The 12,011-nt window shown below is 40.5% G+C and overlaps 1 protein-coding gene and 1 long non-coding RNA gene across 9 annotated transcripts in view; one reads left to right on the top strand and one right to left on the bottom strand.

The window, feature by feature from the left end:
• Positions 1-12,011, bottom strand: part of LOC118424720 (E3 ubiquitin-protein ligase Midline-1-like) — a 73,266-nt gene that overhangs the window by 8,352 nt on the left and 52,903 nt on the right. For 7 of the 8 annotated variants that reach the window (XM_035833405.1, XM_035833407.1, XM_035833403.1 and 4 more), the window contains 4 exons: positions 6,920-7,367; positions 6,588-6,623; positions 1,228-1,324; positions 396-509 (listed from right to left, as the gene is read on the bottom strand). In XM_035833405.1, coding sequence (XP_035689298.1) covers positions 396-509; positions 1,228-1,324; positions 6,588-6,623; positions 6,920-7,367 — 695 coding nt within the window. The remainder of the gene's footprint in view (positions 1-395; positions 510-1,227; positions 1,325-6,587; positions 6,624-6,919; positions 7,368-12,011) is intronic. The other variant, XM_035833404.1, reaches the window with a different exon arrangement.
• The window catches only part of LOC118424781, a 10,891-nt gene continuing 7,621 nt past the window's right edge, over positions 8,742-12,011 (top strand). Inside the window, exon 1 of the long non-coding RNA XR_004832241.1 lies at positions 8,742-9,076. This is a non-coding gene — a long non-coding RNA (uncharacterized LOC118424781). The remainder of the gene's footprint in view (positions 9,077-12,011) is intronic.

The raw sequence follows: 12,011 nt of genomic DNA, 5'->3' as shown, positions 1-12,011 counted from the left end.
AGGGGTGCTACCAGGTACATTTTCTAGCAAGAGCAGATCAGATTCTTATTGTGAATGAATGGTGCTATCGTATTAAGGAAGTTTGAATTATTCTATAGTGAATTAATGAGATAGAAAGACGCTATCCCATTAATTCACTAGTAGAGGAGTATTATAGATTTGTACAAAATCATCGATCATAAAACATATCTGTTCTTTTATCTCCACTATAACTGAAAAGCGAGGCCAAGTTGAATATTAACGTTAGTTTTTTCTTGTATCTGTTAAATGTATCTCTTCAACATGTCTTGTTGGGACCTGTACTTAGCCCGATGAGGCAAAATGTGCAGTAAAGGTCTTTATTGATTATATCATTCTCTGAAGTGAGTAAATAAGTGTATCGGAGGTTTCCTCACCTTCTGCTCGTTGTAGGTGATCTCCAGTGGCTTGACCTCGTGTTCCTTATGTCTGCCCACCAGCTTACACAGGGAACACACCGGCGTGTCGTCAGTCACACAGAACAGGTTCACCTTATGAGGAGCACAAGCGGTCTTTAATAGCAGGTGTGCACTTATGGAAAGCGTTTGCATGAGGCATTTGAACTCTTGGTATCTTACTACACTTGCGTCACTGCAGGGTTCAAAAGATACTCAACTAATTTCAGAGATAAATAAACGAATTTTCTTACCTTTTGTGTATTTTGTCGTCTTCTAAGTCATACTTTTACGTATTACGCAATATCTAAATTATAAAAAATATGGATAAAATAACAAAATAGTGACGCAGTGAACGAACCCCGCAGTGGCGCAAGCTTGAAGCAAGTACAGTGAGATACCATCTTAAAGCTTGCATCGACAAGTCACAATGAACAGCCTCACTGTTCGGAGTAGAATAAAGCAGTCGTCCTATGTTAAGGGGAAGATATACGCTTTTTCCAAAAGTTAATAGACAGCGCAAAGCTCGAGTGGGATGGAATGGGCTTTTTATCGTGATTGAGTCTTCCCCACGAATATGGAGCCTCCGGCTTAATGTCCCATCACAGGACTTAAAAGGATTGCACGCTTTTCTTTGATAGCATTTACGTTGCGCATAAGCCAGTGGCATGATAACTTTGCTTTGCAGTAAGAGACCTTATCATAATGATACTGATAATACCAGAACTTATCATATGATCTAAAACGGAGAGCTTATCAGAAGATAGTAAAAGTGTAGCTACATCTTATCAAACACGATGGGCAAAATACATACCTTTTCCTCCCGATGTTCTGTGCACATTAACACCTTGGTCTGTGGGTCTACGGTTGGGACCACAAACTTGTGATCAGCAAACGCCGTCTTGCCAGTCCTGAGCATTGAAAAACACATACAAACGATTACTCATAATGATGGTGACAGCTATAAGTCATGTTACTATTACTAACTCCGTTCCGTGTGGTCCAGCGTCTACACCACGCACACGTGTGAAACCTGGTTGGGAAGAATGTGACAAAACAATGTTTTCATCTTTCAACTGGCGCCCCTCTAAAGACTTCTGCTTGATTCTGTCTGTGTCCCTGTGCGCTTTGCTGGGTTTACTTTGATCAGAAACCCATAAGCAATCGGTCAGCCTTAGGCTTCCTCAACCTGTCGTAATAAACAAAAGAACAGTATCCTTAACCAGGTAGTGTGTTGTCCACGTTTGCTTGGACCTATGGATAGATTTTCTTTAATTTAGTGAAGTTACTTATAATATAACATTCGATATAGCAGAGGTCGTTGCAATGGGACAGGTTCAGTGGCTGCTAAATTGCCCCAAAAGTCATTTATTCATTTAATCCACTTCAAATGAGAAGGGGAATGAGATCCTTATCATATCAGCAGATCTATCTTCCCTCAGGCGAACGCAGAGAACCCCGGATTAGGAGGAACGTCTCAGCGAAGTAAACACAGGCTCTTGGAGTCTAGCCGTTCAACATTGTCAACAACAGTAGTAAAAGCACAGGCCTATAACTTCCTTGTCTCTGCCATGACATCGTTATCTGTTTTATAGTTGTGCGTGTTCATGAGTTGGCTCGCACGTTTAGAGGAATCAGTAACGTGAGTGTGCATTCCTGCTTTAATAAATGACAATAACAAGAAAAATATAGAAGACAATGTATACAGTATTTCAAGGGACAATTGTTCGTACTCTGAGACTACTTTCTCAATAACAATTATTTAGATGTGTCCTTGTTGCGTTTGGCAGACTGTCACCCATAAGCAATTCATGACAATCCCGAGCTTCAGAATAGGCTCCATTGATTGTGAAGTACAATATTATTTATCATCAGTTGCAGCGCTGACTGTCATTCAAGGTCCACAAAGCATTCAAGACAGTCATAAAATATCGATTGAATGATAGATTTTGCTGACAATCCCAGCTATTGCATTAATGGACGTTCCCTGTACATTGCTAATTTTTCAACCAGAATCTGTTCTGAAGAATGTCAACGGCACCATCATTCATTGATGTAGAAGGACCTACTTCTTAGATAAACTTCACGTTTTGTTGATTTTTTCTCAAGTCTTTTGGTAGTACAAAGGCAGTACAAACGCAGTGCCTTTGGATAGTACAAAAATAGCTTTCAGCCCATAGAATTCTTCATGTACTTGAACATTCTGAAGTGATCTTCATTTCTACTTGTAAGACAACTAGCTACCCTCCTTCGGCACAATTCGTGAAAATGTCAGTTGTATGTTTACCTTTCTCCTTCACATTAGTCCGTCTTGGTCTTATCTTCAGATATGGCACTAGATCTACTTATTTGTTTCTTTGTTTGTTTTTTGCACAAGAAAATACCTAAACATCATACAAAAGCAATACATAAAAAAATGTTACAGGAGGAGGGAAAGCGTAAATAGCTTTGAATTAAGCCCTCCTCCCCTTTACTAGACTTAATTAATTATAATCGATGAATAACAAAAGCAAAGCAAAGTAATGCGTCAACAAACTCGACAACCTTGTCAAAATGCAGATGTTGCATGCCTTGCGACAAGCTTATTTGTTTATTTGTTTATTACACTTCCCATAAATGGTGGGGAGACAAAACAGGTGATACCACCTCTGCAAGTTGTCTCCCCGAAACAAAATACACAATACAAGTAAATAATAAGAGTCAACAATGGTATATACAGGAATAATCGGAAACAAACAATAACTTATATACAATACACATTCAATTAAATGATAAGAATAATCAAAAATGGTATGCACAGTGATAATCGGAAACAAAATATAACTTATATACAAAATGCACAATGTTTATATACAAAGTTGAACGGTTAACGTGCTCTTGTTGCGAAGCACGTCGAACAGGAGCAGAACGACGTCCAGGTACATGGGGTGTCTGTATTATAAAGGTGTGTGAATCGGTTGTGTAGGTATTTTAACAACTGACGTTTAAATGTAGTTATGTGTGATGACTGAGAGACATAGCGGCCCATGGCTCTAAGGTTCCCATCCAGCCCATTCCAAATACTTATGACAACATCGTGATCCTTGTTAAGCTTGTGTACTTCTTTCTATTGTGTATGGTCTTTCATGTCTTCACGGTATTATTGCGCGAAAAGCTTAGGACTTACTTTCTCTTTATGTCTTAAAACTTTCCAGTCATGTTTATGAAAGTGTAATCCTTCTGAAATTGGGTTATAGTAACTTAGACGGCACTGAGCAGAATAGTGGTGACAATTATGTGAGGATTGTTTACATACTATCTCCGCCGATTTTCAGTCAACAATAGTGAGCTCTGAAAATCTATTTCACCTGTAAATGCCAGTTTCCACATCCCTTTTTATGTTAGAAAGAAGATCTCGACGAAAGGTACTAAGTGATTTTTGTTCGTTAGCGTTTTCTATTCTACGAAGGTCGCGAGTAGTCTGCACTGTACCTTAGGCTATAGCAAAACACAAAAGAATGTTGCCCTTTGTGATGTCTTTTAAGCATAATCAGGGCAAGTGTGTCTTATGCCTTAAGGGAGAACATCATCGAAGAGGACTACATTTACATCTGTTAGAATGTCGTACTGTTTTAGGTCCAAAGCTGGCAATGATAATACTACTCATACTTTTAATCATTTAGCACAATGTTTTAAGTTTAAAATGGTCCCTATTATACACTTGGAGATGATATTCGAAACAGTGAAGTTTGATATTAGGATTATCCTAAACGACGGGGAACTAGGTCATCTTAAGTAATGGGGATTCTGGGAAGTCTTCATAACAATGAGATACTTTTTGAAGATAAGAAAATCTTATACGAGCTGTTTTTCAGCAAACTGTAATACTAATGAGCACAACTTTCACCTCATTAAGCAAAGTGATATCTTGAGGGATTCAATACAGGATCATGAACCAAACTCATAACATCGAATAACAAAACACTTGTACGTACTTTTGACCTCATGAATCAAACTCATAACAACGAATAACAAAGCTCTTGTACTTTTGACCTCACGACAGACAGCCCAACCCCACCATTGTTTTCGATGACACGCATGAAATATATTCCAATAAACTGCAGTTCTGAACACAGACGGTTAGATCAGTTGTTTAGAACTATATAATCGTCAATAACGCAATAACAGTCATTCATAGTTTCATTTGCGAAGATGCCTGGCAGTCGGGACTATTTCACGATTGCTTTCGTTTAATATTGTCGTTGCTGATCATGGATGCGGAAAGATAAATGACCCTCGAAATAAAAGAAGTGACGTAAAACGGCGCAGTGACCTTAAGATGTGTAAATCTACATTCTTCACGTTTTAATCTGTTTGTTATGGTACGTGGCATGATCAATCTTCTAGATTTCGAAACAGAATAAATACGTGGTGTTCGAGATAGAATACGGAGCCATTGATGATGTCCCGCCCTAAACATTGTTGTTTGCACGTGACATTCCTTGTGACGTCAAACAGCTTCAAGTATAACCGTTCACTCTCAGGAAATATTGCTGGGTATCTGTGCCTCAGATTCTATAGTTTGGTTGTGATTTAACTACATGTACTAGTACGCAAGCTCTAATAGCAGACGTTCAACCAAGCGTGTCTTAAAATAGTCCCTACCCTTTTTCGAGGTTCACTGGGTCCGTACAAAACTGCCACACTCCCCCAAACTCACAGGAAAGACAACCCCACACGCTGCTCAAACATGTATATCCAAATAATATATATATAGTTTTGATCTCTGTAATGATCATAATCCATTTGCGTCACCCCTGGGTGCTGTATAGCGACCAGACAACTTCCCGATGTCATTAAAAATTCATTCCCCATGAATCGGCTCTTCATTAGAAGCTAGTTACGGGGAGGTACGTTCCTACCTGACTGTCCCATTGGTCGTGCGACGCTTGGATGTGGACAGAACCAAGTTCGCTCGCGACACGTAGATTTGGGGGGCCGTCATTTTGGACGCCCAAGACTCGCGCCCGGGAAGATCCTAGTCAGCTGGATTCCGCGGGTTTCATGTCGACCCTACCCCCGCGACATCTTCTTCGCGTACGTCAGGAGCCCTCGCTATTTGCCTTCAGCACCTGCCTGACAGGTTTTCGTGTCACTCCGGTCAGAGGGTCGACAACGAAGCAACCATGTCTCCGGAGGGGGGAGGGTCTTGTCGTGACACACTTCCTCAGCTGATGTGTCTTTCGGAGTGTTCTTGGTCAATCAGGGCAGTTATGCCTGTTTGAAATCTACCAACTCGTGCAACCAAATGTCAACAACTTTCCCTCGATTCGTTTTAGAAACTTAACCATTGTTCAACCTTAAGAAAAGTTATCCCCAACCTAGTACGGCTACAGCTTTGGGTACTATTTAACCACTTGCAATGACATTTTAATGACACTGTGGACCTCTTGTTTATGTTTTAAAACTGCTTGCTCAGTGAAGCAGATTGTAGGTTGGTAGGTAGATCCAAGTCGACAGGCTACAATTATTTCTGATTTATGAATCCTAGCCTATTGCAGTTTGTTCTTTCTTTATCAAACACCACAGCAGTTGCCATATGTACGTTTTATATACATCAGAATGAATGTACCACTTTAGAACCTACATGTATATGTAGCTGTATCCTTGTGGCGCTAGAAAACAACCCCATAGTCATGTGTAGTATTAATTATGTAGGGCATGCACCTCCAGTTCATAGTGCGATTCTGTCCAAGAATGATGTCACATTTGGCAACATGTTTCTGTCCCGCAGCTGTAGGCCAAGGGGACATGCATGACGTAATACCGGATGTAGTCGCCGTGACATTGAGAGTTCTTTTCTTTTCCATGACTCATTTCCGTGACGATCCCTTCGTGATCGAACTTGAAATCGTCTAATGTACAGTAGACTCCCTACTTTATCAAAACAAGAAGTTTTTATAGACGTATGTCCGTCCTCACTAGGAGAAAGCTGTGTTCCCCGTTTGGTTGCTACTTCTTATCCAGACCGCATGAGAGCGCACCTGGACCTTTGACCACAAAATCCACTGTTGTTTAATAGACAGAGGATCCCTTGTGGTTGAATGATTTCATTCTTTGTTCCGCGTATTTGGTACACAGTTGAAAACACTGGTTACGAATAACAATCATAAGTTGGTTCTTGAACTTACTTACTCTTTGCAAGCAGCTGGGCTTGTCTTGTTCTTTGCTCTTCATGAATGAAATATTGAAAACACAAGTTAAACTTATTTTCACCCCATTACTACACACAACACAAGCAAAGCCAAACGACTTTTTAACTGCATAATGCAGATGGTGCCCCATCGTTCCACAATACAGCTGCAGGGTAAATGCCAAAGCAAGGATGGTGGAGAACAATAAAGACTGCCATGGCGAGGTGAGAGGTGAAAGTTGAAACGATGACCTCCATACTGAAATGAAATCAATCACGCAAACCTAGCAATGTTTAGAAATAAACAGAATCAGTGTAAAAACGTCAAACATACCTTGTTGTAGGGTGCGTCAGCTTCAGGCACGTTTCACAGTAAGACAGCTCACACTTCACGCAGCTCTTCACGGCCGGTTTTGGCGGGTCGCTCCTGCACACGTCGCACGGCACCACCCTCTTCCCCCCGCCGGGAAAGTTCGACACGGACGTGGCCTGCTTGTACCTATCGATGATATTCTCCAGAATCAAGTTCCTCTTTAGCCCGTCCAGGCCTCTGCCGTCCAGTATGATCTCGTGTCTACAGGAAGGGCACTTGAGGCTGCTGCGCGGTTCGTCTCTGTAGTCGCTCGCCGCGCCGATTTTCGACATGGGGTCGCCGTTGGGATGGACGAGGATGCCTTGGGCGCATTTGCTGCAGACGCTGTGGAGGCAGGGCAGGAGGAGCGGCGACTTGAAGTGGTCCAGACACACCGGGCACAGCAGCTCGCTCTCCAGCGCCTCCATAGCTGTAGCGGGAGGGGGAGAAACAAAGACGGGAGGGATGAGAACAAAGCGTCGGACGCAGAGTTTGAAAGGGCTGCGACTGTGCGCCATTGTTGTCCCATCGGGAGGATCGAGACACAGCCATCTGCACTATAGTCACGTCCTAGGCTAACCTATAGAGGGGGTCTTACTGTTAGAACCGTTGGCGTGGCTGACGGGGGTCTTGGCGATGCTGAAAAGGATATTTGATCAGAAAGAGGTGAAATTTAAAGTGAGTGAACGAGCAGAATTCTAAAAAATAAGAGTCCATACTCTAAACGATCACCATAGCAAACAAAAACAGTGCCACAAACATACCACTAAATACAATGCTAGATATCAACGGATTAAACATTCACTTCTTCTGCTAAGATACAACAGAGGCCCCAAGGTATCACAGTGACATTGTCCAAAACAAACAAAGACAATACCACCACTGGAAAGCTTACAGGCACAGCGCACAACAGATAATCTACATACCATATAACGAGTCCAATATCATCTTTGTAAAATTGTCAAACTCTTATTATCACCCTGGATATGATGTTCACCATACGACAGTGAAAGTTAGTATAAAGTGCTTACGACAGAAATCCCTTCGGGCGGAAGTCCTCTCCCTTCCTGTGAAAATTACAAACGTGACACTCATCTTCTGACATCCTTCCAAGCAGTCAACCCTGCTCTACACGCATACTTGCTACTACAGTCCAACAAACTGAAGCAATGACACAAAATTGTCTGCTACGAAAAAGTGGCGTCCTGCCCAACAAAACAAGTCTAAACGACCGTTTGAGGCGGTTAAAACATAAGCACTAGCGTAACACCTTCATAATTTAGGGGTTGAAAGGAGGGAAGGTTTCAACCGCCGTCTGACCATGTAATTAAGGCCGTTACATTCGTTGAGGTTAATTACAGTGCAGATACACGTCCGAGCAACTACTTACAAATTGAGGATCACTTGTCGTGTAGAGAGACCATCTACTTTGTATGTTATGATAAGGTTGATGATGATAAGTTATCATTAGATGGTTATACATATGTATGATTATCTATGTGACTCAAGAAGTTTTCAGTGAATTTGCAGGGTTGCACATATAAGGATACCCTTGGCTCGGTAAAAAATATAAATCAGTTCTAGACCCTATCAGTATCCTTTCAAAGCAAAGTTCAATTTCAAACTGTGGTAAAGCGTGTACATCTTACACCACCACGTTTTGTCTGGTACTAAGTATTGAGTAAGGGCCTTGGGTCGGGGAATCACTTAGACTTACCTTATTAAATGTAAACGCGAACACCACACATGATAACTACATCTAAAGGTTACAGCCTCTGCTTTGAGGTCAGGCTTACCGCCTGCTTCGCTGTCAACAGCCCGAATGAGGCATAAGGATGCTTTTTTTCAGACGTCATCAGTAAACACACAATTGGTCAAATGGGGCTACTAAATGTATCCTCGTACTCTCAACGAGTCAGAGAACCTCGTGGACTTCAATCGAAGTGTCAAATTGTATCCAGATATGATTTTCGCCGCGTCAAAGTTGACCTTCAAGATGCTTCCTTATGCCTAATTTTGGCGTAGATTTCGCACTGCATGGGGGTTTCCATGCTACCGATATCGCCACATCCGGTCTACTTCCGGGTTTGCCTAACGTTACGCCACCAACGGTTGAGGTGTCATCAATCCCCATTAAAGGTATTTTTGGGTCGTGATACATTTTTATGCGCATGGAGGACGCGTTTGACTTTGAATCTTGCTTCTGTGTATGTATCGAGAAGAGCAACCTGGGGTCACAAACCGCTATTACAGCCGGCGGTTGAGTCGCCGATTCGCCGCTAGACTGAGCATAGCAGGCAATTCAGATACCAGTTAGAAAAAAATATGAATTTGATTAATTTCCCCAAATTCAAAGGAATAAAGATGACTGCAAATGTTGAAACTGCCTGTATCCTAGCAATTAATATGCATTTAGACCAAAGCAAGTAAATTTTATGGATGACATCACCGCGCGCATTAATTTTTTGAAAATAAAAAAATTTTAGCCTGTGAGGCTATTGACTGTCAACAGTAGCAAACTTTACACTGTAGACAGGATCGTCTTGTCAACAGTAGAAAACTTTGTACTGTTCAGAGGATCGTCCTGTCAACAGTAGAAAACTTTGCATTGCTGAAAGGATCATCCATATGTCAGTGGCAAATTCTCTACGCAACAGAAAAAAACATGGAAGGGTCATTTTAGCGAATGGCCACAAACGCCCACTCTTGAGAAGTCCGCGCTGCACGAATCTCATTTTTTTTGCTTGGAATATGTCCACGTTGTGCTCCCGTTCATTAGTCCTGAGTTTCAAGTCAATCCATCGACCCTAAGTGACATAATTCAAAGTTGACAATTTTCGATGTTTTTAGCGGAACGCCCAGCACAAAACGTCTTTTTAGCGAATGCCCACTATATCCACAAAAATATCGGCCGTCCCGCAACATCACCTTCACCTACCGACACAAACATGTTAAAGAAAGTGTCCAATTAATGTGTACGATGTTTCCGCAAGAGCAGAATAAAACTTGAAAAGACGTAGGTTTCTAGTGCCCGAACAAAGGTTTTTTATACGCATAAACTACAATTTGCAGCCAAACTGAAAAACTTTGATCAATCACCTTCGTTCATTCTTCACTATACTAAACAGCATATGTAAACTAATAATAATATTCAACGCACATAATATCGTTGTGACGTAATGATGTCTGCAAGTGCAGAATAGAACTTGTAAAGACATAGTCTTCTAGAGGCCGAACAAAGGGTTTTTATATGCATAAACTACATTTGACGCCAAACTGAAAAACTTTGAACAATCACGCTTCGTTCATTCTTCGAATTCACTATACTAAACAGCATCTGTAAACTAATAATAACATTCAACGCACATAATATCGTTGTGACGTAATGATGTCTGCAAGTGCAGAATAGAACTTGTAAAGACATAGTCTTCTAGTGCCCGAACAAAGGGTTTTTATATGCATAAACTACATTTTGCTGCAAAACTGAACAACTTGGTCATTCACGCTTCATTCATTCTTCACTTTACTAAACAGCGTCTGTAATCTAATAATAATATTCAACGCACATAATATCGTTGTGATGTAATGATGTCTGCAAGTGCAGAATAGAACTTGTAAAGGCGTAGGATTATAGTGCCCGAACAAAGGGTTTTTATATGCATAAACTGTACTTGGCAGCAATACTAAACAACTTTGAACAATCACGCTTCATTCATTCTTCACTATACTAAAAAGCGTCTGTAATCTAATAAAATATTTCACGCACATGATATCGTTGTGACGTAATGATGTCTGCAAGTGCAGAATAGCACTTGGAAAGACGTAGGTTTCTAGTGCCCGACACGAACGAAGGGTTTTTATATGCATAAACTGTACTTGGCAGCAAAACTAAACAACTTTAAACAATCACGCTTCATCTATTCTTCACTATACTAAACAGCGTCTGTAATCTAACAATAATATTTAACGCACATAATATCGTTGTGACGTAATGATGTCTTCAAATGCAGAATAGCACTTGTAAAGACGTAGGCTTCTAGTGCCCAAACAAAGGGTTTTTATATTTATAAACTGTACTTGGCAGCAAAACTAAACAACTTTGAACAATCAAGCTTCATTCATTCTTCACTATACTAAAAAGCGTCGATCTGTAATCTAACAATAATATTTAACGCACATAATATCGTTGTGACGTAATGTTGTCTGCAAGTGCAGAATGGAACTTGTAAAGACGTAGGTTTCTAGAGCCCAAACAAAGGGGTTTTATATGCATAAACTACATTTTGCAGCCAAACTGAAAAACTTTGAACAATCACGCTTCATTCATTCTTCACTTTACCAAACAGCGCATATAATCTAATAACAATATTCAACGCACATAATATCGTTGTGACTTAATGACGTCTGCAAGTGCAGAAAATAACTTGTAAAGACAAAGGTTCCTAGTGCTCGAACAAAGTGTTTTTATATGCATAAACTGTACTTGGCAGCAAAACTAAACAACTTTGAACAATCACGCTTCATTTATTCTTCACTATACTAAAGAGCGTCTGTAATCTAATAATAATATTCAATGCACATGATATCGTTGTGACGTAATGATGTCTGCAAGTGCAGAATAGCACTTGTAAAGACGTAGGCTTCTAGAGGCCGAACAAAGGGTTTTTATATGCATAAACTACATTTTGCTGCAAAACTGAAAAACTTTGAACAATCACGCTTCATTTATTCTTCACTATACTAAACAGCGTCTGTAATCTAATAATAATATTCAACGCACATAATATCGTTGTGACGTAATGATGTCTGCAAGTGCAGAATGGAACTTTTAAAGACGTAGGATTCTAGAGCCCGAACAAAGGGTTTTTATATGCATAAACTACATTTTGACGCCAAACTGAACAACTTTGAACAATCACGCTTCATTTATTCTTCACTAGACTAAACAGCGTCTGCAATCTGATAATAATATTCAACGCACATAATATCGTTGTGACGTAATGATGTCTTCAAATGCAGAATAGCACTTGTAAAGACGTAGGCTTCTAGTGCCCAAACAAAGGGTTTTTATATG

Source organism: Branchiostoma floridae, chromosome 10 (assembly GCF_000003815.2).
Source record: "Branchiostoma floridae strain S238N-H82 chromosome 10, Bfl_VNyyK, whole genome shotgun sequence".
Taxonomy (NCBI): Eukaryota; Metazoa; Chordata; class Leptocardii; order Amphioxiformes; family Branchiostomatidae; genus Branchiostoma; species Branchiostoma floridae.
Note: the sequence above shows the minus strand (reverse complement) of the source record. Positions and strands in the feature narration are given on the sequence as shown.